This window comes from Anas acuta, chromosome 5, assembly GCF_963932015.1.
Source record: "Anas acuta chromosome 5, bAnaAcu1.1, whole genome shotgun sequence".
NCBI classification, from domain to species: Eukaryota; Metazoa; Chordata; class Aves; order Anseriformes; family Anatidae; genus Anas; species Anas acuta.
In genome coordinates this window covers 23,815,156-23,834,790 of record NC_088983.1, presented here as the reverse complement: position 1 = coordinate 23,834,790, position 19,635 = coordinate 23,815,156, and the positions used below count along the sequence as shown (strand labels likewise).

General features: G+C 40.9%; 1 protein-coding gene across 5 annotated transcripts in view; it reads left to right on the top strand.

Annotated features, from left to right (window-relative positions):
• The window catches only part of TTLL5 (tubulin tyrosine ligase like 5), a 124,775-nt gene extending 112,234 nt beyond the window's left edge, over positions 1-12,541 (top strand). For all 5 annotated transcript variants that reach the window (XM_068683162.1, XM_068683161.1, XM_068683163.1 and 2 more), the window contains 2 exons: positions 2,005-2,090; positions 11,803-12,541. In XM_068683162.1, the coding sequence (XP_068539263.1) occupies positions 2,005-2,090; positions 11,803-11,843 (127 nt within the window). In that variant the 3' untranslated portion in view covers positions 11,844-12,541. The remainder of the gene's footprint in view (positions 1-2,004; positions 2,091-11,802) is intronic.
• Positions 12,542-19,635: the final 7,094 nt, after the last annotated feature.

The window sequence follows — 19,635 nt, the reverse complement described above, 5'->3', positions numbered from 1 at the left end:
GCCAATGGCAAATAGTTGGAGGGGGACAGCGGAGAAAAGGCTGGTTTTGTTCATTTTAAAGAGGAAGAAATTGAGAATGTAACAAAGGATTTCATTGCAGAAGTAGGAACAAAAACTCCACAGACATTAAAAGTAGGAAAATTAGAAAGGTAATGGGGTTTCAGCTAACCCAAGGAGGAAGAAAGTGGAAAGGGATTAATTCGTTTAAGCAGGAAATATGTTCTGGGACTGGAGATCCTATCAGGACAGCTGAGGGAAGAGAGAACTTGAGGGGTGAGCTTAGCATGGTGGGAGGTCAAGGTTGTGGGGTAGATCTGAGAATGAGCCGTGTGGAGGTGACAGTTGAAACCGCAACAATCAGTATACAGTGTGGGCAGAAAGAAGAGAGGAATTGCAAGTCTGGAGAGGGGAATAGAGTCTCTAAATGTAAATCAGACATAAAGATAGAAGGGTAACTGTTCCCTGATATTTTTTTTGTTGTACTGGCCAACATCCCTGATATTTTCAACTGCCAGTTTTGCATTCTACCTACAGAAGGGTGAACTAGTTTTGGCTGTCAATTGTGCTGTATTAATGAAGTTGACCAGCTAATTATGAGCATGGAATGTTTATGTAAAAAGGATAAAGATCCATCTGGATTCTCCACCCCCAGATGGACCATGCAGTATCCATGCAGCAAAAGAAACCATAAGTACAGATCCAAAATTCTCTCCAAGAGGCAATAAACATAGAAACAGGCACCTCATTTGACAACAGCATTTCAAATTACAGCTGATTGAAGTAAGGCGTTGTGCTTTGCAAATGTCATATCTGCTTCCCCTTCCCTTCCCATATGGGCTCTGATTTATTTTACTCAAGTCCAGCTAAGATAAAATACAGGAGTCCCTCACTGGCCTTTCAGCTGCCAGGAGCACCTGGATTGCTGGCAACTTGCTGACTTCAAAATTTGAAGGCAGAATGTTTCAGGGGAAAAAAAATACAGCAACTGCACATATGTGCCTGGGTCTGTTAGTCATCATGGCATCACGTGGGGATTGGAGATCACAGTGTTCTTCTGGGGAAGAGCTCACAGGAACTGTATTTCATGGCAGAGGTGAATGAGTGAAGGAAAAGCACTGTGGCAGAGAGACAGGGGTGTACACACAGAAGTCTAGTGATCAGAACAGAGTTGGGCAGGGAGGAAAGGCAAGGAGGGATAAGGGAAGAGAGGATAAACCAAGAATAGGTGGATTGATTGTGTAGATTTTAAGGACAGAAAAGGTCATTGCAGCTGTACAACTTGACCTACTTTTGTGAGTAGGCACTTTTTTTTTTTATGTAGGAGAGAATGGTCTCATTTTGGTAATGAATCTTTATAATAGCTACAGAGAGTGTGGTTGTACTCCAGAGTATTGCTTTGCTGTAATTCAAATGCTGAGCTAAATGCAAGAGGATTTGCATAAAGTGTCTGCTAGAGGACTTGTGCTGCACTGCTGGAGACTATACACATCCTGTGGGTCTCAGTTTCTGAGACAAGTGAGAAATCTTGCCCAGATCAGTTGTCTCTGTTGGGACAAGATACAAGGACTTAGATTTTCTTAGATTTTGAGAGTAGCATCTTGTGGCTAGCCCCCTTCTCATGTTCATTTTTGTTTTAAGGTTGCTTAATCATTTTGCTTCAAATCACTGGAGAAAGTATACCACAGCATTACTAGTTGAGTTGTGCATTGGTAGACCAATATTATTTACCATTTCCTTTATCCGTCAGAATCATCTTGCAAGGCACATGGGACAAAAGCTTTAGGCACATTGAAGTCTTGCTGGCAGCTCGAGTGTTTGTCTGTCATCCCCTGCCTTCTTGGAGCCAGTTGCTGTCACTGCTTATCTCATATCATGTTCATAGCTGCAGTCCTAGTGAAATTATGTGAACTAGGAGAATTATAACTTTTATGTTCAAGACCATTACGCTTCCTTGGTACATCCTTTCTCATTCATCCTTTCTAATCTGATGCTTTTACCTGCTAGGGTGGCCTCCACTGAAAGGCAACTGAACGGATTCCAGAACAGCCTTCACAGTGCTGCATCCTGTGAGCCAGGGTCAAATTCCGCAGGTGAGTGCCAGTGCTGAAGACCAGGAAGGGGGAGGGGGTGGGCACGCTGGGATGCTTTTATCTTTCTCAAGAACTGGCAAGGAAAAAAAACTCAGCAAGAGGAAGAAACACAGCTGTCTACCCTGCACATAGTGGTTCCTAGGTAACAGCCTGGGTTCAGCTGTGTAGGGAATTTATTCCTCCTGGGACAAAGAAGACTAAACAGAAGGGAGCAAAGGCTGAATTTTGTAGAGTTGGAAGAGGAAGATCCCTAAAAATGTGGCTGGGAAAAAACTTGGCTATAATGGCCCCTGTTTGCTTTAGGCTTTGGCTCAAAGATGCTCTGTTGTTTAAGCTTGGGCTGTAATAAAGGGCCAGGACATTCTTTACATTTTTCTTCAGTCTTGCAGAAAAGTGCTTTAGTTCAGGAAGACATAGTTGAGACTTGTGAATCAGCTACATAGTGAAGTCAGTCAGTAGAGGTGAAACCTCCCAAAGAAAAATCACTGAGGCCTATAGAATCAGATCTTCATCCCTCCATAGTGATTAATTTGTTCAGTGAAGATCTTAGTAAATGAGGACCCAATCCATTTTTCATTGACACAGACATATTTGCAGTAGAGTGTAGTTGTGATGAACCCTTGTTGCCCATGGCCTGCAGTAATCTGTGATGATGCTGTAATGGAATATATGGGCAAATTATCATCTAGAGTGCCTTGAAAGAATTATGTTTCTGACCTTTAGTTTTGCTGCAAAAACCTTGAAAACGTGACTTGAGTATCACTGAAGCAGTGTTCTGTATGTTTTCACAAGCTGAAACAAAAGTTAGCACAGGGGTGAACTGCCTAATTCATCTTGTGGATATTTAGCTCTGAAACTTGAAGATGACATTTCCAGTATTAATGTCAGTGATTTTATTGCTGATCCTCTAGCACAAACATTCAGCTAATGCACTTATTGTACAATTCCAAACTGCCTCCCACGCTTTACCACCTGCCAAAAACTTCAGCTATCCTACCAGAGATTTTATAGGATGAATAGCGAGAGTCAATAAAAAAGACCCTACAGCACATTGGAACACGACAGCGTAGGAATGCAATATAATGGAATAATCAAAATACAATTTTGTCAACATTGTAGTATATGTGCCGTTGAGACAAAAGTTCTGGTTTACTGCATCATTCAAGTTGAGTTTTTCGTACAGTATATAAAGCAAGGTTGCACACAAATTTACAAGTAAATGTAAAAATGTAGTTCTCAATATATGACCAAACTGGTTTGCTAAGTGGATTTACATGAAGGCATTTGTGTGCCGAATTCTGCCCTCTTTTTAACAATTTTAAGAGTACTTCATAGATGTCACCCTGTAATTTTAGGGGTAGGCTAGCAGAACCAGGATCTAGTGAGCAGGCTACGCAAAGCTTGTCCCTAGAAAAGGTATATAGCTCCAAGAACAGGGCTAAATTTTGCTGCAATTGAAGTAAGTAGAGCAAAATGTTTGTTCTTGGAAACTGGGGGAATGATATTTTTTTCAGCTTTGCACCAAGCCACTGGTATGCGTCAGAGGCTGTTGTGCCCAGTCTGTGTGTCTCAGAGACTACTTTGGTCCTTCCTGCAGGAACAGATGTTTTTCTTCTTCACTCTTTTCATCGATTGCTTACACTAGGGCCCTGATTTTCCTCATCAACTTACTTGGGGTTACTGTTCTGCATGTATTTGGTATCCTAGATACCAACTAGAGGAATTGGAGATACAAGTCATAAAGCAGATTACAGAATAAACTGCAAACATTCAAAGATAGCAGGCTGTGAAAAGTTGTGGAGATAGAAGAATTGGGCAGAACCTCCATATAAACACACACAAGAATGTTCAAAATGTTTGAGAAGTTTGAATAAGCCTTATTGGAATAAAGGTCTGTGATTAATTGCCAAGATGGCACAACCATTTCATACTAATTTATCAGACAGCTTCTGTGAAGAAAACATCCTGGGAGACTAAGGAAGTCATCCGAGTACCGTAGGCTTGTCTGCTATTGAACTGGGCCCTTGTCTGACTTTGGCAGATGCCCTTCAGGCTCCTAGTGCATTCTTCTTTTCATCTACTCTAATAGTCTGTCCAAGGAATAGCAAATATTGAAGCTTTGCAGAGAAGCATAAAGATGTCACAAATGAGCTAACCAAAAGTGAGGATGACACTCAAAGGAACAGTGAGTCAGGTAGTATGGAAACTTTTAACCAAATTGTTCATAGAACAGTTCCCTGGTGGTTAGTACTGCAGTTGTAGGAGAATAGCAAATAGTGTTGTGCAGTGGGCTCAAGCTCTAAAGTACAGATTTCGTGAGATGAAATAAGAGGAAGACTAAAAGTCAGCATTTCTGCAAAGCAGCTCAGGATTCTGAAAAAAAGCACCATTACAAGAAAAGTGGTCCAGCCTCTCATCCCCATGGCCTCATCCTCATCTCATGGACAGATGAGTTCTATGTGAGCTGTATGCCACTGGGGTAATGAGAGATAAGGCACAGGTTCTCTTGAGTATCTACTGGAGGGGAGTTGATATTTAAATCTAGAGGGGAAGATCTAAATATCAAAACCTGCATGCTATCACTTGGGGGTTATTTGTATTTTCTGAACGGACAGTTCCCTAATCAAAGTTACTGAAAGTTGAAGGGGATTTATTCTACTAAAGAAGTACCAGGAATTACTACCTCTGGGGAACACTCAAAATGCTTCTGACCTGATTTTTCAGTGAAATTGAACACCCAGTTGCCTAGTGTACTGGGTTGTCAGTCATTCTGAAAACAAAGCTGTACCTACAGCCATGATCACATTGTTGTTTGTTTGTTTGTATCCTGCATTACTTTGAGGGTCTCTCAGCATTGTGCTGATCGCTTTCTGTTTCATGGAACTTTACAGTTCAATTAATATTAGTGCAATAGGGTGATTTTAAACGAAGAAATCAGTTCTCTTTTCAAGTCTTCCTCTTCTCCAAGTCTTCCAAGACTATAGTTTGCTGAGTAACAGAAGGCTAAACTAAGTAGTATAGTGGGTTGTTCAGCTCCAGGCTGTCTTTATGAGGATATATTTGATATGATGATGAAGGAAGGAACCTATGGGTTGTTCATTTTTTATTGTGTATGTTAACAATGCAAGGCAGTATGGAGGTGATTTGCTGTTTTACTTTCTACTGCTCTGTAGAGACATTAGGTGAATATTGCGTGATTTTTTTAAGTGGAATTCTAGATACAAAGGTGTATTTTTTCAATTAGAATTTAGCTTTTCAACAGCTGGCAAGAAACATCCAGGAAGTTCTGTAGCAACTTTAAAGACCATGTAGCTAGATACTTAATATATTTATTATTCATCCTTTTTGAAAATGCTAACACAAAACAAGTTTTAGGGAGTATAGAAGATACAGTAAAATTTTACTTTTTGAAAACATAACAGCACAGTTCCAGGCAGTTTCTCTGTACCTAAGCTGGACTCCTGTATGCGAGAGCCTGGACACAGAAGTGATTTGAAAGTATAGTTAACTCCTCAGTGCAATTGGGGTGTGGACCTACAAGGTACTGACCCCAACTGATTTGATTTGTAAAGGTAACAGCAGCTGTGAGTGAAATCTCTCTTCTGTCATTATGTTTCTCAGTTTCCTTTGCTGCCAGCTTCTTGAGTGTTCATGAAATCTTTATTTATTTGTTTCTTTGCGTTTTAAAAGCTTCTGAACACAGAATGCTTATGGGGTTCTGGTTTGCCGTGGCAAAAACAGAAATAATATGCTAATAACTTACATATGTAACTGCAAACAAGTATGAATCATGATTAAAACTGGGCAAGACTGATGCCTGGCTCCAGCCTTGTCAGGACTTTCACCTTTTTATTCTCAGGCTGATTAACAGCGATGCAATTTTATTGTGCTAAAGTTTATATTACTTGTGTCCTCATGGCTCTTACACTGAGTGTGGTGGGAGAAGAAAAGGGTATTAGGGCTACTGATTAGGGGAGAAAGTTAATAATAAGAAATTTAATAATACGCTATCCATGTTTGACAGTAGAGAAGACTGCCAGTTCATGTAAAGTCTCAGATCTCTACCTAGCATGGCTTAAAGCATGAGTCCCAAACTGATTTCTGTGTATTTGAGTTCTCTGAGAATACTTCATAGGGAAGGTGAATGTCAGAACTTCATCTGAAGCTAGTAAGGAAACTTCTTGTGTTAGGCAGTTGATTTTGCTCACTGTGGTTCCTAGGTCTGTGTCTGAGCTTAGCTGCAGGATGATGTACAATTGGCAGTTTACTTTGGACATTCACCTGGTCCCCATATGTGCATAAATGCCAACTGCAGTTGCCAACTGAAGGTATGCAACTCTTTGAAATAATGTATCATCATCATCTGTAAGGGTTTAGAGCTGGATCCTGCACTGCCAAGAGTCATGTTGAAGAATAAGGGGATTGGTAAGTTGTTTTGGACTTCATCCACAAAGAAGGCAGGCTGCTGTTCTTAGTTTTCTAGTGATTTCCTTCTTCAGGCTAAGGTATCTGAATGTTATCCAAGTAAGATGAATGTGCTAGCAGTGTGGTCAGGTGTAGAGCAATGAATAGAACCTGCTTGCCACAGGGATAAGAAAGAACACTTTTTTACTTGCTCTTCTTTGTGTCTTCCACAACTCCAGAATTTTCATTTTACAGGAAATATACAGGTAGACCGTGCATTTCTAAAGATTTTTTTATATCTAGGAATGTTGTATGGTTCTTCATTAGAAGGTCACGTACATCTTGTCATTGGAGACCTGAAATTAGAGTTGATGGTGGAGATGCTCAGCTGTAACTGGCTGTTGGCTACCCACTGCCTGAATTAATATCATTTTTGAAATGCAGACTCTTTTGTATAAGGCTTGGGGGGGGGGGGGGGGGGGGAGATCATTTTAGCAGGCATGTAAATGTGCAAGCTTCAAAGTTGTTCTGCATCAGAAAAAAAAAAAAAGTCAGCTAAACACAACAGGCACTTAAACATGGTATGTGCAATCATTTCGTATTATTTGCCAGATCTTCACAAATAAAATGCCTGGAAATTGAAGATTCGTTTATCAGCCATTGTCTCTCTACTCTCCTGTAGTACAAAGGCTGGCGATGGGATGGAATGGGATGTGAAATGTTGCCACCGTGCATGGCCTGTGTCAGACACCCAGCCATTTGCTGCAGTAGGGTGGAATTCCCAGCTGCCCAGTCTTGTCCAGGCTTCCTCAGATTCTGCCAGGCTCCCCTGTAGCATGGGGAGGCAATAGATTGTTGAGCACCAATGTATTTATTTTTATGTTGATACCACATTCCCGAGAGGAACCTTGGCTACGATTTCAGCTGGTCTCACCACACTGTCCAAATCCTTCATCAGGAGCAGCTGGGAGAAGTCACTCAGGTTTCTGCACAGAGCATTGCTGGTACGCCTCCACCCTCCCACTAATCCTGTTAATTCCAGTCTTCTTTGCCACTCTCCTGGTTCTCTCTTGTTGCTGTGACTGACTGCACAAGTGGTCTTGACTTTGAAAGGTGACCTTCAAATGGGCACCTCGAATAACCTCTACCTCAGACTACTTTGGCTACTCAGGCAAAAGATATCTTGTGACACAAAAGAGCAACTTTTGGTGGCTGTCATCTCATTGCTTATCCTCATCCCGGAATAGAATAACAAACTTTTCCACATAAATCCTTCCAGAACCACCTGTCTGGCTGAGGAGCTCTCAGTGGGTTACTGAAAGGGATCATTGGTCTGATATCCAGCACCTTGCATCGAACTTCCAGTGCTGCTTTTCACCCCTTATACAGCCATTGGCAACAGCAGCAATAACATTCTGTCAGCACCTTTCTCTGTCCTCTCTGTAGTCCCATCTCCACTCAGAGAAAGGCTTACTGAGAAACATAATCAGTTTGTTGTATCACGTTTTGAAAAGCAGTGGAGCTTGAGGTAAAATACCATAGAATCATAGAATGGTTTGGAAGGGACCTTAAAGACCATCTAATCCCAACACCCCTGCCATGGGCAGGGACACCTCCCACTAGATCAGGTTGCTTAAAGCCCCATCATAATGGCCTTGAACACCTCCAGGCATGGGGCATCCACAGCTTCTTTGAGCAAAAGAGAAAAGAAAGATGAGGTGAATCCTATTGTCTCCCAAAAGGGAGACACAAAAAAAAGAAGATGGGATAAAAAGATGGAATGGGGGAAAAGATCATTTTTCTCCCTGGCATAGTTGTTGCAGTTATCCCATATCAGGTAATGACAGATAAGCCTGTATTTACCAGATGGACCAGAAGGGAAAGGAGAGAGGTGAAGAAAGACCTTCTCCTTAAGCTATTTATTGGTATTCTTTGAAGAAGCAGGGAGCCATTCCCTTCTGGCTTGCACTAAGCATATATTGGTATGTCTAACATGTACCTGCAGAATAGATGCACCATAAAGGTGTACCCCTAAAATTTGAAACAGGGCCTGACTATGTTTTATATCAGAAAACTGTGGCAGTCCCATTGAATCTCAGCAGAGTATAAAGCCCTGCTGAAAGCAGCATTTTCAGCCCTTCTCAGATGTTAACAAGATCTTGCCAACTCAGCAATCGCCTCTCAGCTAGAGCCGAGGGGCTGTGTTCGCTTCTGATGATCAGAAATTACATTTAGTGCTTAACTTGTGACAACAGCCTACCTCTCACACCTTTAGTCAACCTTTTGCCGTTCTTTTATGAAAGAAAGCCTTTTATGAAAGTCTTTTTCCTGTTGCTCCTGGTCTCATGCCACAGCCTCATGGAAAGGCCATTCCAAGTTTCAGGAACACTGGAAAAGCAGGAGAAAAAGGAAAGGAGAGCCTCTAGAAATTGGCTTCCCTTTTTGAGAACTAGAGCTCAGCTTGAATTTTAGGAGCTTTCGCTTCTGACAGACTCCGAGAAAACTCCGAAGCAGGATAAGTAATGACTTCAGGCAGCTGGCATTTTTGCCTGACTGGAGGCTGAGCTTTGCTTGTTCTCAGTAGTGAGGTGATGGCGAACTGCCTGTATTTCCTTGCTGGGTTGGAAATGTCATTCAAGATCAGGTGTGCAAAGGCTGGGGAGAGGTTATATAATATCTTGGCTACGCCTGTCTCACATCTGGCCCTTTGGCATTAAGCTACCTATAGAGACGATGACTTTGCCCATCCAAATTGGATTTTGTTTTAATCTGGCATTACTTTATTGAGACTAAAAATAGAAGCCAAACTGTGTGTGAATAGAGTAAAAGCAGTGTCTGAAGTTATGAAATGAAATGTGTGGAAGAGCCAGAGAACAGAGAGCCACAACAAACCAGGGAGTAGGAAACCGAGTAAGAGAAAGCAGAATGAGGCCTATCAAATGCAGAAGGCCCTTAGCAGTCGGGGTGAGGAGCCCACCCAGCCTCTTCTCTGTAGCACGAGGAGGAGGGAGCCTCATGCTGGCTTCCCCCACCATGTGTCCATTTGTTAATGAGGCTGCTCACTGCTCTTTTAATGCAGAGAGACTTCACTCTAATGAATGCAGCTGTGTGTGTGCTGTTGGTGTGTGTCCCCCCAGTATTTTTTTGTGACTGGGAACTGCTGCTTTCCTTTGTCTGCCCAGTCCAGCAAGCCAACTTGAAATTGTGCCCATAAGTAAAAGGGGGAGGGAAGGCTGGTCTTCAGTTGTCAGCTGTCCTGGCTTGCTAGTGTCAGTCACACAAGGATATAAATAAACCCCATCTATTTATTGCCTTTCTTACTTGTACTATATATTATCGAGAGAATGCTGGGCATCACTCTGGGATTAGAAATTCCCTCTGCTCTGGGATAAAAGATCTGAGTTTCTAGGATTATCAGAGCTTTTCAGGAAGAGAGGAAGTTCCTGTTTTCAACGCTGGATTCAAGAGATTTGGAAATGCTTCTCAGTTCTGCTATAGACTTGCTATGGGTATGATGGAACAGTTCAAACTAGCACTAAAAAATCTTAGCGCAGGTCCCTGACCCAGTGCTGTCAGACTAACCCAGTATTCTGCTCTCATTCCTGCAATTTGGAAGCAGAGTAGATGAGGTGCTGATATCTGACCAGAACTCTGTAAACCTCTGCTGAGAAAGTCTGTATAGCACTGGATTGTAGCATACACATATCATCACATTTAAACAACTCCTGTGATTTCTTTGTGACTCAGTCTTATTCAGAAAGCGGAGATAATACTTTTTGCCCCCATGTGACTGTTCAAAGTACCAAAGTGTTAATGTTTTTGAGGTGTAGTCATGGATGACATAATAGTATGTAAACATGTGGACAGACACACAGGCAGATACTTTGTTTTAACACCTCCTGGCAGGCAAGGGATAAAGGAAATTCATTCTGTTTTACGCGGTGATTCACTGCAATGACACTCATCGCAAGAGGGAATCAACACTTCATGTTGGCTGTTGTCAGTAATCATCTGAGGTTTTTGTTCCCCCTACTCAACCAGAACTTAAAAGGAGGTAGAGTGCTCACAAGTAGCTCTGAAATGAGAAAACTTCATAGGATCATTTACATTAAGATTTCTGAAATAATTAAATCATAGTTGGACTCATGGTCAGAATGCACCTATTTACATGCAGACGTGGGAATGCCCCTCTGTGCTGAGTCCTAAAGGTAGCCACACAGGAAGAACTCACATTAGATGATTTTAATTTAGTTTGTGAGAAAAGACAAACTGTATTATGCATTTCTATAAGACAAAGAAGGCTCAAAAAAAACACTTCAGGAAGATGAGGTTGAAGTTGTCTGCTTCTCTCATGTGCCTTTGTTTTCTTAATATCAGCATATTGCCAAGGGAGAGTGTTCTGCTCTGGTATCCTATCTTCATACACATGGTTGACAGTTTGGTGCCTAATTCAGGTTCCAAACTTTCTGTGCAGGGCCATTGCTGGCAATACTGCTTTCTAAACATCTTTCCAGATCCTCTGTACTGTGTGGTGTTTGGCTCTATGCTGGGATTTCAAGGAGAGTGTATTTTTAAAAATACAGAAATATTTTTAATAAACTCAGCTCTCAACAAGTGTCAGTCGTATTTAGGAGCAAGCTGATGGGCTAAATACACAGGACAATGCAAACTGTCCAAAATAAACTTTTTACATTTCTAAGTGTTTCGAATTTTTCTCTTAAGGGAATATCTAAGCTTTTTGACATAAAAGAAGTGACAGTGACATTGACTTTTTCCCATAACTTTCCTAAGAAGGAAAATATTGCAGTATGTCTCTCTTTATATCTCTATATGCAATATGTCTCTCTAATAATGAGAAGAAAATCTTTCTTATCCCCATCTTGTTTCTTTTAAAAATCAACTTTTTCACATCCCCACCTCTTCTGCACCAAGGTAATCAGCATCTTTTGGAGTGGGGGAGTAGATTTCCCTGCAAGCAAATGAATAAAAGATGCAGAAAGAAAAAGGCAAAGCATGCTGATATGGGAGAGGGTTTAGAGTTACTGGAGGAGCATGTGAAGAGATGAGCTGGCTTAGGGAAGTGCAGATAAAGTTTTGAGAGGAATACCAAGAACACTTTTTCAGATAGTAGCTCATTAAGTTAGGTTTGTCATACTGTGATCTCATCTTGTAGCGCAGAGAAAGGGTATATGGTAGGGAGATCCAGATTTCTGGTGGTGGCTGAGATTTGCAGGGCAGTTCAGCAGCGTTTTAAATAAAACAGTCCTGTGATTACTCAAAAGCTTTGCTTTGTGTTGTTTTTTTTCAGCCTCTGCTTGCAGAGAAGGACTAACACTGAACATCAGGTGAGGAATCCAGGGTGTTGCTTCAAGTATGGGGCAGAGGAAAAAGCAGCAGTGACTTCGGACCACCACACACCTGTAACACCCAGGGGACGGTGAACAGGTCCCTGCTGAGAGGACAACCCACTGAGGAGAGTACCTGAACATCTGCAGAAGCTGGTGATACAGCTGTAGGCTGAGGTGAATGACTGTCTGTGAGAGCTTCTTGTGCTGAGCCTTGGGGTCTATCCTCCAATCTTTTCCCGATCACTAACTGTGAGATCTTTCTATAAGACAGAGGTCCTCCAACTGTCTGTATCGTTCTTCCCAAGGTCCAAGTTTGAACATAAAGTCTCAAACTTCTTTGCTCAGCCATTTCAGTCTGTCCTAGTCCAGTAACAGCCAATATTCTCTGCTGTCATCACACGGCAACCAACAGCAGAGAAAAATATTAGACCATATGAGCAGAGACATCCTTGTTAGTCGCCGACTTGAATTTTGGCACAGAGCCATGGAAATGCTCAATTTGAATAAAGTCATTTCATTTGTTTGTTTTGGTTATAATTTCGGTTATTAATTCACACCCTCAAAATATTTGCTTTTGCTATATTGGACAGGATTTAAAATTTGTCTTTATGTTTCACTGTTGGGTGCTTATGTTCTGTGTGGCTTATTTTTGTATTTTGATTTCTGTTTGTTTAGGCTATATAAACTTTTTTAATTGGCTGATGTTTTTAGACCCAAGGTTGAACCCTAAGGTCCAGGTGGCTTTTATCAGTTGCAATAGTGGCTTAGTGAAGCACTCCAGTTAGAATTTGCTTAATGTTATGAAAATTAATTTGCTTGTGTTAGCAAACAACTTCAGCAGCTGGAAAATGTATTGGAGAGAAGATCCACCCATCCTTAAAATGAACAGGAAGCAGCTTCAGCTCTGGCTCTTTGTTGGTGCCAGGTTAAAGGAAAACTATTTTCGTGGTATTTTCCAACTTCTCCCTTGTCAAACAGCACTCGGTATGATTGCAATTCTCAAAGAGTACAGTGTTTCCTATTGCTTGTGTTGGAGCCCTCAGGGATTGGATTCTAACAGCCTGTTTGAACTGTTTTCTTATTCCACAGCTCCCCTGTCACATCTACCCTGTATAATCAGTGTTAAGAGATCATTCTAATGTGCTGGCAAATTAGATAATGATCAATCCAAACGGCTGACAGAAATAGTGTCAGAGGGCAAAAGTGTTTTCTCTTGAAAAGAGTGTTTGTGTTCATGTTCACTCTTGGGTTGTGCATACTTCTTGTCATTCAAGACCAGATAAATTGTGAGAGGATGAAACAATTAGGTTCATACCCCATTAGTTTAACTATCACTTGCTCCAGGCATAAACTCATAGGACAGAACATGCATTTTACTATTTCTCTTTCGTTCACACATATGACAAAGATCAAATACTTCATTTGTCCAAAATCCAGTTCTCTGATGTAGCGTTCCTCTTCTTAATTCATTGGCTTATGTTTCAGTTCCTAGACAGTCATGATCTAATTCACTTTCTCTGCATTTTTCAGCTCTGTTCTTCAAGAATTTCTGCAGCGCTTGTCTGATGCCTGTTCCACCATCATATATCACCAGTGACCAAGAGTTCTGTAGAATCTTGTGAAGTTACTACCAGATCAAGTCACTTCTGTACTTATCGATTTTTTAGGGATGTTTAAGATAAAGTTTTTTACTGTTTCTACCGGTGTGTCACGTTGTTGGCTCATCATTAGTGAAAATTCAGTTACAGATGCTTTTTATTTCAAACTTCTGCACATCCTCAGCTGCTGTGGGCTTCAAGACCTTGGGTCTGTCTTCTCATAGCCTACTCTGCCATGTTTGGTGTTGGCTATAGCCTTCAGCTCTGTTCCAGAACTAAGGTGCTATTTCCCTACAAGATTTAGCTTCAGTAGATAACTGATTCCATTCCTTGCTTCCTCCCAGGGGATCCAAGTTGTCCTTTATTCCACTGGGTTTCATGTGCAGGATCGAGTAGCTGTAGGATATGCATCCTTGTGGAATTCTCATCTCATCTGGTTTTTCTCTCTAGTTTCTTCATTCAGGTTGTCACAGCCACCACTGAAAACTGTACAGAGGTTTGGATGATAGCTCAAGAAAGGTGATTGTCTTCAGAGTATCATTAACAGAAACAACATTCTTATATCTTTGTCTGGCAATTTACCAGTTAGTGCTGGCTTATTATGAAAGTAAGTTATTTTTTTTGTCAGTTTTGCTAGTCTCCCGCCCACTGATTTTGGGATAACAAGTTGTACTCAGTTGTAGCCCACGTCTTCTGAACTTCTTTGCATTGTATGTTAAACGTAGCCAACACCACATCTGTAACTATGATGGCTTAGTGGAAGTATATCAGACATCTTTCCTCTATGATTTTTTAAATATTCAGAGAAATGCACGTTGCAATCTAAGACCATCCTTTTGAAGGGATGAGTTTTGTCAGCTTTAGGAGCAGTGAAGTCATGCATCGTTTGTCCTTGAAAAATTTTTCTTCTGCTTCCAACAAATGAAAAATCCAGAGATATCAAGACTGGTCCTTTACCTCCAGCCAAACACTTCATTTTTGAACTCCTGTTCAGCCTCGAGATATGTTAGGGCAGCCAGACCTTCAAAGGAAATGGCAGTATTACTTTGCCTTGGGCATCTGCTGATCCTAGCTCTGAGCACAGCTGCTGTTATGTTGAGAGCATGTGCAGCAATACAATAGAGAATCAGGAATAAATCCTGCAATTCCAGCTTGTTATTTTTCCTACTTCCTTATACTCATCAGCCTGGAGTCCACATATGTATTTGTGCCTGCTGGATACTGTGAACTGAATGTAGCATGTATTTTGTCTCCTTGCAGGTCTGCTACTTCCATGTCTGTCTCTTTTCAAAAACCTCTCTCAAAGAGTGTTTCAGTTAAGTAATTCAAGAGGGAGGCATAAAACTGTTTTCCCCACGGCTCAGAGAGAATGCATTTTGTGAAAAGTGTTTTCTGGTACAAGAGAAACAAAAGAAGAATGGCAAAGCATTCTGAATTTATAATAGTTGCACGTGAGGGGAGTACAATTATATAAATTCTCTTCAAGTGGATATTAGTTTGTCTCTCTCTGCTTTTATGACACTTATATCCTTGCGCTCACCAATGAGTTTCATCAAAAGTGCCTTTGTTTACCATAAGAAAAGAAAATTGCCAGTACAGCACCCCCAACAATCATTCAGCATCTGCTTTGGTGGTGAGACCACATTATGTAACCAAGGCGTCCTCTCCTCTCCTCTCCTACTCAGTGGTGTTGGCATCACTTGTAAGTTACAGAGTCTTTTCCATGACAGAGAATGGGGCTTGTTGGTTTTGAATGGATTAGGGTGCACACTAGAGGCCACAACGGAGAGGTTCATACAATGTTCATGCAAGCCTTTTATACTGTGTTCAGGCTAGGAGCACATCACAACATACATATTAAGAGAAGGATATGAGATGCCCTCCCTTCCAGAAGTAGCTGACTGGTTCTCGGTACGTGATGTATTAAGCTCATATTTAGGTTGTTCATCTTAGCCTTTACAACAGCCTTATGGGTGGTGTGAGTGCCATCAGTGGAAGATCATGCTCTGATACTAGGTGTAGACCACTTGGACTTTGATGCCAGTGAGACATACTGGAATTTGTATTCACAAGACCAGATGTTCTCTTGGACAAACATGTTTTGTTGGATAGACTCCTCATTCTGAGGCCTTGAAGGCCACCATACATATCTGTGATACTTTTTCCATGAGGAGGTTTTGGTATCAGGACATCTGTTTGCTAGAAGGAATTTCAGTGCTGTGTCTGTGGAGTCTCTGTATGGATGGATTTGAATGGCTGGCAGTGAGAGACCATTCCTCTTCTTGAGCTGTGAAGGAGATCATCAGCTTATAGATGAGTTTATAGAACAGCCTGGAATCTCAGCTTGCATTCTCTCAGGGCTGTACCTTGTACTAATATAACAGTTCCAGTCGTTTTGGATTATTTTCTGGAAACTAAAGTAATCTGGCTGCTGACTTATTTTTGTTAAGGTTTACTTGATCAAGCTGCCAAGGACTTTTTTTCTCAGTCTGTCCTACATTTGCTGCTCATGATAATCCTGGGCTTACTGTTTGAACCCATATGGGTTATTTGGTGCTATTTAAATAGTTGGATTTTTGTTGTTGTTGTTGCTGTTTCAGTAACTGGCTGATTGATCCTGTTCATATCACTTCCTTCTGGACACATTATTCCTGTGGATCTGTCATGAGTTTCTTCCAAAAGAAACTTCTGAGCTTTACTTAAACATGGGACTTGACCTCCTTTTCTTCTTTCTAGAATCTCATGTTTCTAGAGCTAAGACATCCCTGCTTATGCTAAACATCATAAATAAACCCTTATTTTATCCCTACAGAATTAGGTCTGTCAGAGAGTCCTCGAGATTGGTTATATCGTGAGCACAAAACTTAGCATTCATAGTTCTTTTCAGGCAGAAACCATTAAATAGGGAAAGATATAGACAAGGAGTGTAAGGGAGAAGGAGAAAAAGGAATGATTGTTCCAGTCTTGCCCACTAAAAGAAGTAGGATCATCAAATGAAATTAGCAAATAACAGATTCAAAGAAAAAAGAAAAAAGTGGTGGTGGTGATTTCTTTCACAGTATGTAATGGACAGGATTGTCACAAGATTTTGTGGAGGCAAAAAAAGTGTAGTTTGAAAAGGCAAGTAGACAAATAGATGGAAAAGAAATCTATTGGGGCATATTAAATATTAAAGTCAAAAAACCAGCAGACTATTTCTAAGCCTTTTCAAATGACTGTTCTGGAGAAGCATCACAATGAAATTTTCCAGTTCTTAGCTTGTCTATGAGCCATATGCTGTTGACCACTGTCAGAAACAAGGTGTGGGCTAATGGACTTGTAGTCTGCCTTTGTATGGATGTTTTATTTTGTCTGTTGCAGTACAGCCTACTAGAATAGCTAAGTCAAGTTATCTTGTACATGCACACATTCACTTCTTGCAGTGTTTGTCTTCTAAAGTGCTTGAGTGCAAAGCACCTTCAAGGTGAATGTGCACAATCACAGCACGTCTTAAAGAATTACAGTACCTGGTAACTTTTCTTCTCACTTTAGAGCACTCCTGCCCTTTCCAAAAAATGAGATCAAGTTTCCTTGCTGCCTTAGAGATGAGTAGTTAGGAAACACAAACTGCAAAATTGTCGGATTCCCAGTTTTTTGAAGCAGCCTCTCTGTGCACTTTCAACAAAGAGGACAAACTCCACTGAACTAAAGGTGACAAACAAGGCACCAAGCCTGCCACGAGGAGTCTGCTCTGTCTGTTACCTTACCAAAAAAGGATTTTATTGGCACTCATTGAAAATGAGTTTTCACTGCTGTTTCCAATTTAAAGGAAAGAATCACTGATGACTGTGGAGACCCTGGTGTGAAGTCTTTGCCAGTGGTATTCAGTGAATCATAGTGGTTCCCTGGGGAAAAGAGTATACTTAACAGGGCCTCTTCTCTAAAAGTCCACGCCTACAGTGCACACAATAAACTTGAGAAATCTTACATTCTTTGAAAAGGGATTGCTTCTTTATCTGACCTGTTGGACACAAAAAAAAAAAGAAAAAAAAAAAAAAAAGAAAAAAAAAGAAAAAATTGGCCTTAAAAAGAAATTTGATGTAATTTTTAAGAATTTGGGGGTAGTTCAAAATCTATCTTTTATTACTAGAATTTTAAACGTTTACTTGAGGCAGGTGGAGGTGGTGTCATCTCTGAAAGAAATTTCAGCATTGTATTTGGCCTTTTGCTTACTGGCATTCTGGGATGTGCAACACGAGACAAACCCAGAAAATTTGTTTAGTTTGGTGTCCCTGCAAGAGTATTTTAGAAAATATCATTTCACCGCAATGCCATTCTTTAAGGTGTGCAGACAGACAGCTGTGAATCTACCAGAAGGGCAAGTGAAGCTGTAGCCATCGCATTGGTGTCACTAGTCACAGATCTTATGCTTCCAGTTGCATGTTGTTTCCCCCATTCAAATCAGGGATGTCTTCCCTCCTGAAAGAGTATTATCTCCACCATTTCCAATTCTAGAAATTCAGCGTGTATCAAAGACATTTTGTCTTTGATATCAGCCAGGAATTTTTTTCTTGTCTACAGACATACAAAGCTCATATCTGTATGTCTACTGATAATTTCTCTTGAAAAAAAACCATCTAAGAATGAAGATCGGTGGCTCTTCCTGCCACATTGTGGCTGTGCGAGTTTTCTTAGGTCTTCTGAATGACTTGGTTGAGTTCAGGTGACAACACTGATGCATGACAATTTCACAAGTGTAGTCAGCACATTGTAACTGCTGCAAGCCATGCTTCCCTGAGATTGTCATCATATCCTTTATTTTCTCTCTGTTCTTTTTGTTTCCAGCTCTTCAGATTAGCACAAGAGAATGCTTAGCGTAATAGTACTCAAATGGGATCTTCAGATCCTAAAGTATAGAGATTTCTGTAACAAGTGTGCTTTGATGGGGAAAATATCAAATTGTGTCACTCAAAGCAGCTTGTTGTAAGCCAGACATCTTCTGTTGACTGTTGTTGCAAGTCAGGCTGTCTGCTACTGCCTTCTCCAAAAAGTGAAGTTTCTTACAAATCCTTGAAAGCAATGGAGATCTCCTAAGCGTGTAGGCTACCTATAACGGGGTTTCAGCACTTCAAAAGACAATACATAATTTTGTTTCAAGAAACACTCAGAACGTGGTTACCAAGACATTCCCCAGTCATTACACTACATGCATTGCACAAATCCTTTTTTGCACCAGGCTGTACAGCAAATCTTTGCTTTGTCAGCTTCCTGAAGGGGATAATAACCTCAGAAGAAAAAAGAAATCCTTCCTGAAGAATGTCAGGAAATCTCTGGTTTGATATGACCCAGCTGGCTTCTTTCATCAACTCAGGTACATGCAGCGGTCCTGACACATTGTTATAATGCCTCGTGCTAATTTCTGTATGTGATCAATGAACATCTGTACACAGCTAGTGAAAAATGTCCGGGTGTTGACAAACCACAGAAGAAAGTCACTTTCGCTTTCTGCCACATGCATAGCCCCTACGTGGAATTACTTCTTGCATCAGTCTTTGTGGACAGCAATGAGGCATCATCTTGCCTAGCCAATTAAGTGGAATGAGAGGTGAAAACTATCACCCTGCACAAAGAACACTACCCCCTTTAAAGGGGGAGAAATAAATCTCTGTCTTCAGAAGATGCTGTTTGAAAAACTGGTATTCCCTGGTGTAACTGAGCAGTGCCAGCATATACCACAGGGAGCAGAGCTGTTGCCTGAAAGCTGTTCACTAAGTCTGCAGGAAGTGGGAAACCATAATGTGTGTGTTTTGTTTTTTTGTTTTGCCACAAACCACAGCTGTAAAGAACCTCTATTCTGTACTAGATATAAAGGTCCTTATCCTTAAGTGCATTTTTCATGGAATCATAGCCCAGTACTGGGGAAGGACCGGCTGCTTGGTTGAATGCCTTCAGACCATCTCTGTCATCTTTCCTGTGCAACCTAGCCCTAGATAAGGATGTTTGAAAAGCAGATGAGTAGCTGCTAAATCCTAGAATCATAGAATACTAAAGTCTGTAATCTTTGAAATTGGTCTTTCCAGGAAACACACTGTGACATCCAAAGTACTGTATAATGTTGTTTTTGAAACTGTGGGCATAAGTGGCGTTTCAAGTGCAATACTGTTATTTAGAGAAGTGTGAGAAATGACAACCATTAATTAGCAATTTTCATTTGCT